Source organism: Etheostoma spectabile, chromosome 23 (genome assembly GCF_008692095.1).
Source record: "Etheostoma spectabile isolate EspeVRDwgs_2016 chromosome 23, UIUC_Espe_1.0, whole genome shotgun sequence".
NCBI classification, from domain to species: domain Eukaryota; kingdom Metazoa; phylum Chordata; class Actinopteri; order Perciformes; family Percidae; genus Etheostoma; species Etheostoma spectabile.
This window is the reverse complement of record NC_045755.1, coordinates 5125537-5134942: the sequence shown is the minus strand read 5'-3', so window position 1 is coordinate 5134942 and position 9406 is coordinate 5125537. Positions and strand designations below refer to the sequence as shown.

The 9406-nt window shown below is 40.3% G+C and overlaps 1 protein-coding gene and 1 long non-coding RNA gene across 2 annotated transcripts in view; one reads left to right on the top strand and one right to left on the bottom strand.

The window, feature by feature from the left end:
* The window catches only part of etnk1 (ethanolamine kinase 1), a 14139-nt gene that overhangs the window by 1482 nt on the left and 3251 nt on the right, over window positions 1–9406 (top strand). Inside the window, exons 2-6 of the mRNA XM_032504899.1 lie at window positions 267–526; window positions 810–950; window positions 2464–2606; window positions 7762–7845; window positions 7942–8102. Of these exons, the coding sequence (XP_032360790.1) occupies window positions 267–526; window positions 810–950; window positions 2464–2606; window positions 7762–7845; window positions 7942–8102 (789 nt within the window). The remainder of the gene's footprint in view (window positions 1–266; window positions 527–809; window positions 951–2463; window positions 2607–7761; window positions 7846–7941; window positions 8103–9406) is intronic.
* The window catches only part of LOC116672927 (uncharacterized), a 12097-nt gene continuing 9070 nt past the window's right edge, over window positions 6380–9406 (bottom strand). Inside the window, exon 3 of the long non-coding RNA XR_004327690.1 lies at window positions 6380–6489. This is a non-coding gene — a long non-coding RNA (uncharacterized LOC116672927). The remainder of the gene's footprint in view (window positions 6490–9406) is intronic.

The window sequence follows — 9406 nt, the reverse complement described above, 5'->3', positions numbered from 1 at the left end:
ATCAACCCAGACAAGCCCTAATTTGTTCAATGCCACATGCATTCCTCTTTCTTTAGTGTAGCTTGCCAGATTCTGACTCCTCTCAGAACTTATGTCATACTTAAAACAATGTAGGTTTTCATGCACGGTACTTAAATAGTTTAATGTGGAGGATGGTCCCACTGTCTAACTGTAGGCGTCAAGCTAGATTGTTGAAGCACTGGACAAATTATGATTTCCCACTTAATTCACCTGTTCTCCACTCTTTCCTCTGTTTGTCTCTGCAGTTTTTCACAGACGGGATTACTAATAAGCTGCTGGGCTGCTACGTGGGTGCAATCATGCAGGATGTGGTTCTGGTCCGTATTTATGGCAACAAAACAGAATTGTTGGTCGACCGGGAAAATGAAGTAAAAAGTTTCAGAGTACTACATGAAAACCGCTGTGCTCCACACCTATACTGCACCTTCAACAATGGCCTTTGTTATGAATTTCTGCAAGGAACTGCCCTGGAGCCTGAGCACATTCGCAGCACACCTGTGTTCAGGTAAAAATAAAAATTAGCTTTGTTGTGTAAGAGTGTTTTCACAAAGTTGTTGAAAGAGAGACACAGCCACAACCACACACACGCACACTCATTCCCAAAATGTAAACAGGTCTGTCTGGGAAGAAAGGATGTCATTTTTATTTTTTTTCCCAAAAAATGAAATCCTTTCTCTACCTTATCAACTTATTTGCTAGACTGGAGCCTAGTCACTGTCACCTAGTCACAGTTTCTGCTTGCTGCACTAATTCAAATCCTTCCATTTTCTGTCTTTTCTACCTTGCAGTCTCATTGCCAGGCAGCTGGCCAAGTACCATGCCATCCATGCGCACAATGGCTGGGTGCCCCAGTCTGACTTGTGGCTGAAGATGGGAAAGTACTTTGCTCTCATCCCCAAGTACTTTAAGGACCCTGAGCAGAACGCCAGGTGAGGCCATGTAGACTGTGTTGTGGCTGATAGACTGTCAAACTTTTCCATGTGCCCTCTGAATGTTTTCATGACTCACTGGAGTACTTAGTAGTGGAGAGGCCATTTTCCTGGTACAAGGGTAAACCTGTTTGATTGTATGTAAGCCGATTTCTAGGCATTTGTCACTATGACACCTTCTGGCAAATACAAATAAGATTACATTAGCAACCTGTGCTGACATTGTCACAGCACTAGCTTCTCAGAAGCTTAGCTCTTTTATTGATTAGTGCTGTAGCATCCACACAAGCTTAGTCTCTTGTATATTTCCATTCTCAGTTATCTCCACGTGGAACTATGACTCCCTACCTCTTGTCAGTGAGTCATTAATGACCAAATCAAACTCTGTAATGTGCAATGGCACAGCACAATAGTTCCCATTATCAGTGGTAGATGTCTCACAAAGTACGTGGAATGCATTTCAAATCTCAGCAGGTGTGACTTTCACTGTACAGCTCTGGCCTTCCTAAGACATAACGCAACAGAGTGAACATCAGTTTCTCTCTACAGCATGAAACATAAATGCAGCCCCATAAAAATATGAAAAATGTTAATTTATCCTAACAAAACCTCCCAATATTATGAACAAGGTCAGTCACAGATTGTGTACTGCTACTACTACTTAGTAAGGGTGGGGGGCGGGAATAAATACAGCATAGTATTATAAATTGCACATGTGAATTTAACTTTTTGTTACTAGAATAAAAAAAATCAATTGCTTTTTCAGTCCACTTGATTGGAATTTTACTTTTTAGATAAAACCGATGTTGACAAAGGTTTCATTTGGGAACGTAATATGAAGTTGGGGAAACAAAGGTAATAAATAGCAATATATCACAGAATATAGAAATATTTTTAGCATTGCAATATTATTGTATCGTGATAATATTCTCTCGTGGGGCCTTGGGTTATTTTCTGTGTCTTGTATCAATCTTTCTTAAGCTAAAATAATAACAGGTATAGTATTGCTTAACTATTCTATTCTTGCATATGTTTCCCTCTATTCTGGGTGTGTCAGTGCCAACACAAAACAATACAGGTGTGCTACATCACAGGCAAGTTGAGTTTTGGTAGTTGTAGTTGCTGTGGTTGTTGTAAATACACTGTAGTGTGGACTTGAGTAGAGTCAAAGTCTTTTATTCTAGGAGTAAAATTGGGAGGATTTTACTTGACTTTTTATTCTATAAATTAATTTTTTTTTTCAGAAATTTTCCCGTTTGGCTCGAGGTTTTTTTGTGAGACACAGCTGTTGTCATGCTAAATTGATGGCATATACTGTAATATAAATAAGAATGTATTACTTTTTCTTTTTTGTCCACTTTTGCCACATAATCGCAAAGCATATCTATCTATCTATCATATTTTAGGTTCCCTGTACTGACTATACCTCAATCTCTCCTTCTTTTTAATACTCTTAATGCTTCTACCTCTTTCAATATTCAGTATTCACCCTATTCAACTCTGCCCCCTCCAGGTTGAGTATGGAGGTGCCAAACCCACGGTGCCTCCGAGAAGAGCTGGTGTGGCTCCAGCAGAGCTTGTCTGTGCTGGGCTCCCCCGTAGTTCTCTGCCACAACGACCTGCTCTGCAAAAACATAATTTATAATGAGGAGGCAGGTGAGTATTAAATGCACAAGTGTAGTCATAGACATTACTGTGTGACTGAATTGTCTTGTAGTGTGAACTGCATTGGTCTCTGCACTCAGGTAGGCTTGCATTAACTGGACTTCCTCAACCCTAGTCACATGCTTCACACATTATCGGTGTTTGCATTGGGCTGCAGGCGTAGAATTAGAACGGTCAGAAAGGACACACCTGTGATTTAGTTTCGGTTTTGCTCTAGATGGAATCCTTATTTGAAACAGGACAAGCACAACACAAATTAAAGTTGTTTGATTAATGGGGATTGGAGGGTTGGGCTAAGTTATGTATATCTTGCCTCCAATCAATTTGACAACAATTTGATTCAGTCTTATTGACTTTTAATTTCCTACATGTTTCAAATCCTTGGAAGACCCCTTATAATGAGGCTTTGTTTAGAAGTGCTGTTTCTGATATGGATTTCACTTCCTGTCGTTCTAATTCTTTGCTGAAAACTTAGAACGTAAACGACTGTTTTCAGCCTTAACAAACTGCCTTTACATCATTCCACATGCCAAGTCTTTGTGTTATTGACAGCAGATGTTTTTGGTGCTTTAGCAATGTTTTGTTTTTGATGGTATGAAGGGCAAACAACCTGTCCTCATGCAAACTTATTAGCTTGCTTTTGTACTGAGCGACTTAAATTATCCTGGTCAATGAGACTGTACCAGTCAGTGAAACTGTTCTAATCATTGTCATTGTAGCAGAGGACTTTCGGGTTAAATGGGTGAGAACAGTTTTTTTTTTTTTTTTTATGTATGTGGGAGGTGGGGTGGGGTGTTGAGCTGCCAGTCCCCTCGTCGGGTCGCGGCGAGGGGCGGGGCCCTTCTCACAGCTCCTTGTGTCTAGCCTTTCTCCCCTAGGAATGACAGCCGAGGCTGTGGCTGCCCTGCGCCGCCCTGCCCTGGGGAGGCAATGGAGAGAGACAAACCTCACGCACAGTCGGCTTTGAGGGCCCTCACGTAGTCTGCCCACTGCTCAGGCTAATCGGGATGAGTTCATGTCAGCAGTAGGAGCCACGTACCTACCTATGTCCCTCCAATGCTACTCGCCCGCCATTTGTCCCTCTGACAGTAGCAAGGCTACTTACGATGCTGGTTATTACACACATTTTTTTTTAATTGTTTGCACTGGCTTTTAATCACTCTGAGCACTAGCCAAATGCCTGAAGTGTTAAGCTACTTTCCGTCACTGCTCCTCACTCCTCATTGCGCATACCGTATAAGTGGAAGGATATGTCCGGCAATATTCTCTATTTTTAATTTCAACAAATCCCATGGAAAATATCAAAACCAACATTGAATTGATCAGACCAACAAGCATTGCTTGTTTAGCCAAACCCCCGTATAGCTAATTCCTCGGTGCCATAGAGCTCCATTGTTGTTCGGGAACAACACAACAGTGAGCCAATCTCTTCCACTGGGTGACATGATGAACACAAACAATATAGTTTAATTTAATTTAACTTTATGAACCATTATGGTGCTATAAATAAAATCACTGTTTACTTAGGTTTTAGTATCATTTGCTGAATATTACAGTACCCAGCTGGTTTATGTTTTATACATGAAAGTACATTTGTGATGAATGGGGTTTGAGCGGCTGGGGTAATTGGATAGCACTGTGAGAAGGATTAATGCACTGATGGTTTTAGTCCTTTCATAGGGTTTGTTGTCATAACAATAATATAGAATATCATCAGCTTTATCATTTGAAGCTAAAACATACCTCTGTAAAAATGCGGAGAAATGCATTTGCGTGAGCTCTAGTGGGTTTAACAGGACACAGAAGTCACGCTTCGGGTTCATACCCCGGTTTAGGAGTCACGGTTTGGTGGAAGTTTGGTACAGCAGGAAAAATGCGGGATCCGTTTCTTGTCATTTCATTTAAACAGACAGTAGTGCAAGTGTCAAAGACAGACACAATCCTCCAGCTTGGGATTGGAAGCACTCTGCCCACTGGCAACTTTGGTAAACTGGTTTTATTATTTAAAAAAAAAATTAAATAAATAAAAAAAATGGAACATTTCAAACACTTCTGTATTCAATGTTTTTCCATTCACTTTCCATTTACATAACCTATGGCAAAGCAATGCGGAAACCCCGTACTTGCCTTATAGACTACACAAGTCTGTCTCTGTGTTGCTGACCTCAGTACATGTTGATAACTGTGTGTGACTAAAACAATTTGAGTGGAACACGCTTGTGAACTTTGGTTTCGCATTACGTGCATCAGCGCGTTCTGCGTGTGCATGAGCGCACCGAATCGTGACCCCCGAACAGTGACGGTACGCTACGATTACAAGAACCGGTAACAGCCCTTCTGAGCACACAGATAAAGTGTACTGGTAACCGTAGCTCACAGAGAAGTAGACATGCACACCTGCAGAATCTCATTTGAATCTGTGGTTCTGCATTTCAAACAAGTGCTGACATGAAAAGATAACCAATTTAACTGGGATTGGGCCAATAGCCGGCATGGAGCTCATTTTAATTCTTCTACATACAACAACATGCTAATTTATAGTTAATGAACAATGCAGGTCTTTTGTACAGACATTTAAAAGACGATGCACAACATCCTGTCATATTTGCTGACTTGCAGAATCATGTTTCAGGCTTCAGTAACTAAGGTGAGGTTATCAGTACTTCTGTCTGCAAGGATTAGTGATTAAAAGCCAGAATAGAAAGGAATTACCCCTTATCCCAGTACTTCTAGTTTAATTACATTAAACACTGCAAACACAACTAGACCACACCTAGAGATGACAACCACAATGGAATGGACACCACAATAGAGTCCAGAAACTTCAGCTCCAAAAAGAAGTACTACATTTCTGACCACGCCTAACTCAAGTGGTATTAACACGTAGCGATCCCTGTCCTCATGTTTCTCCGCACTTAAAGCCTTTTGTTACCTCGAAAAAAACAGAGTATGAAAAGAGACTGCACAGCTACCACACTGCTTCCTGTCACTCCTCCGCTGTAGTTGCTGAGTTGAAACCACTTGTCTGCCACACGTGACAGCAGAGAAGCCACCACTTCCTGTATTGATAAAACCATAAACGAAAGTATTAGAAGCTCAATTGCGAGTATTGCAGAGATACTGTTAAGTTTAAATCTACTCTCAACAAATGCTGTATTCTCTCTTTTTGTCTCTCTTTATCATGTCTCTCAGTCTCCAATACAGGCTGCTTTAGTTTCCCTGCCCCTTTCACTTTACTCAGCTGTTGCAAGAAAAATAAATCAACAAAACTGGGTCCCAAGGGCCACAAAATCTGCAGTTTAGCAGCCAACAGGAAGCGTCTCGAAGATTCTGTCATTTGCAGAAGCTGCAGAGGTGTCACAGTATTGGGGTTCACGGTGGACCAATGAGACGGAAGCATTGGAGGGGAGTGTTGTGAGAAGGGGAAGTGGGTCTGCATGTGTGAGGAGGGGGAGGGAAGAATAGGAATGGGAAGTTTGGCAGCAAGGCCTGGTGTTTTCCGAAACTGCGTGGGAGCAAGAATGGGTAAAAGACAAATATGTCAGTGTGAGAGTGAGCATGTGTGAAAGATGTTTGCCCCAACCTTTTCATCTGCTGCACAGGGGGGGCTATTGCCACTGCCTGGAGGTGTTCAGTTGTGTCCCGCTAGGACCTACACGCCGGCTGGTAACCCACCTCAAAGTGTCTTTCTCTGTAGTCCAGCACCACCTCAAAAACTAATGTGCCATATGTTAAGCCAAAGAATGTAGCCAAGGCCAAAACAAAATATTGGAGACATTTGATCAAATGTATTGTTCTATAAAACTCTTAAATGATTTGTCAATATCACTATAAGAACCGGGCTTGTAAAAGTAAGGGTTTGTATTTTGAGATACTTTTTTTTTTTTTTTTTTTTTTTTTTTTATCAATGCTTTCCTCTTTTTTCATTGTTAATGCTGAAACCTCATATTTTCACTGCCCTTCAAATGCATAAACAACACATTATTTGACTCTTCCTCTCCATGCACAAACATGAGATTTCAAATTTTAAAAAGACTTTTTGCCAGTATTGTATTTTAAGCATTGAAGCTGTTTGTCTAAAACACTGACTGCGCATTGACGTCAAACTGTATGGGACCCATAAACATCACAACACTATAAAAAAAAGGTATTAAATTGGCATCTCTAGAAGGTTTAATCTGTACCTAAGAGCTATAACTCCAGTTGTCTCTCTGTTACTTACCAGTACATTTTCTGATGTACGTCAACAAAGTTCTGGGAGAGCATGTATCAAACAGTGTGTTGCTGTACATTTGTTTTGGCAGCTCACTGTACTTTTCTACAGACCACTTTTGTGTCTCTTTGTATTTTACTATCTTCCTCCCTTTGTCCCTCTGCTTTCTTTGCCGCTTCTTCAAAACATCCCTTTGACTTGTCCATTTTTTTCCTTTTTATTCACTGCATGCTTCCAAAACAAACTAGTCTCTGAAAAAGCCTATTGTACCAATTTTTTGGCCCGCCTAAATTTTTGTATGATTTTTCATGTGTTGCATCAGTATTTGCACATGTAAAAATTCTTTTTCTAATGTATCCCGGCTGCCTATTTTGTGGTCTTGTGGATTAAAAGGCTGGTATGGTAGTTACTAGTACATAAAATCTGTTTACCAAGATATCATCGTAAAAAATTGCTCAACCTCCACGAAGATGTGCAAGCTGTATGTTCTTGAATGGATTGTTGCCTTGCAGTCTAAAAAAATACATTTACTTAACAGAGCTTTTATTCAGCATACTGTATATATGTTGACTTTGACTTCCCTAAATCTTAACCGCATGACTGTATTTGTCCTAAACAGCATTGTAGTGCACTTGTAAGAAGTGTTTGTCAGTAGTTTATTTCAGAAGAATACCTTAAGTTTAAACATGTCTTTCTTAACTCCTTTTTATTTCCTTTCAAGTCCCCCTCTACAGTCTACTTTCCTCAAAATGCAAGCTCTTACTTCTTGCCCAACAATCGGCTAACTAGCCAGCAAGACCAGTCAGACAGGAAGAATGTTACAGTATGAAATAAAAGCCTTGACATTCTGAGTTATCGAAGGGAAAACACATCATAATCATGTTATGTCTGCTTCTTGTGTCCCTGTCTAAACAACAATGCTTCTCTCTCCAGGCAATGTAAAGTTCATTGACTACGAGTATGCTGGGTACAATTACCAAGCCTACGACATTGGGAATCATTTCAATGAGTTTGCTGGTGAGTATGACTTGTACTGATTGAATGGCTGTGTAACAAAAGATGTGTGTATGAAATGTTCACTGAATCTGTAACTTGTGTGTTTATGTGTTGCAGGCCTGAATGAAGTGGATTATAGTCACTACCCAGAGCGGACCTTTCAGCTACCGTGGCTCCGCTCCTACCTGGAGGCCTATAAGGAGCACAAAGGCCAGGGCAGTGAAGTAACTGACAGAGAGGTGGAAATTCTTTATGTCCAAGTCAACAATTTTGCACTAGTAAGCATTTACTTGATTTTTATTGTGCTTGCATGCATTATAGATCACCTTACATTATAGCAAAGCAGTCTTAAATGTCCATTTTAAAAGACCAAGTTGTTTCTGACTGGCAGATGGTAGTTCATTGTCTGAGTGCATTTAGGCCTATATATCCAATATGGCTGCATGATTCTGGGTGAAAGGATTGTCCTGTTTATTTTTGCTAATCTTCTCCTTAGTTATCTGTTGTCACTTTTGATTTGAACAAAGAAGCATGTTAAGATTGTAATTTAGGAATGACTATTGGTCACCTATGATGGCAAGTCTTAAATAAAGTACAGTAATGGGCCTAACACTGAGCCTTGGGCAACCCCACATGTAACCTGCAAAAATTGTGACCTGCAATGATCTAATTGTTTGAACATATTGGTGCCTTTTCCCAAAATAACCAGAAGTTAGCTACCCTGTTAATTCCATATCTTTGCAATATCTCCTACAATAAGTCATGGTAACAGTATCAAACACTTTTTTAAGATCCAAAATATACCAACACTATATCATTCATTTTCTATTGCATATTAATATTAATGTTTACATTAAGAATTTACCCCAAAGCAGTTACATTAATTCAAGTTTTATTTGACAAAAACACACTACATCAGTCAACACAATGTAGTGCAACTCTACAGACTCTACAGTCAGTGTGTATTGAGTGACCAGTGCTTTCTTTAGTGCACAGGGTGTGGTGCAGATGCGATATATATCCCTAGAGTCATATATCCTGAAAATGCCAGTTTTTACCCCTTAAAAATTTAGCCTAACTTTTGTTATGTAGCCTTCGATGAGCCAGCATGATATGGTTCCCGTGGATGCCATTAATCGTCTAGTTTAATGATTAATATTGGCTGAGACCGCGTGTGGTCCTGTAGGTCTCTTAAGATCAATCTTGGGAATTCATCGATTTTGGATCATTCACATGAAGATCGATATGAATGGGAAAATGTACTTTTTTATTTTTACACCTCTGGATATGACCTGGGCTACCTGCTCTAAATATGAGAGATGAATGTTTGTGATGTGCTTGCTGATGCGACCTGCAAATGGGAGGCTCTCCTAACGACAACTTGAAACCCTTCTGAGGCTTAGCGCTCTCCCCTGAGCCACACTGTGCCTTGTTTACTGTAAAGAGGAAAAGAGGGCAGTGTGGAGGATGGGCAAGTGAAGCAGTTGTCTTTCTTTGTCAGCTTTTTGTTGTTGCCATAGGGCTTCTGCTGACTTTGTACAAGCTTGAGTCTGCTGTATTTGGTAATTAGAAACGACATTTG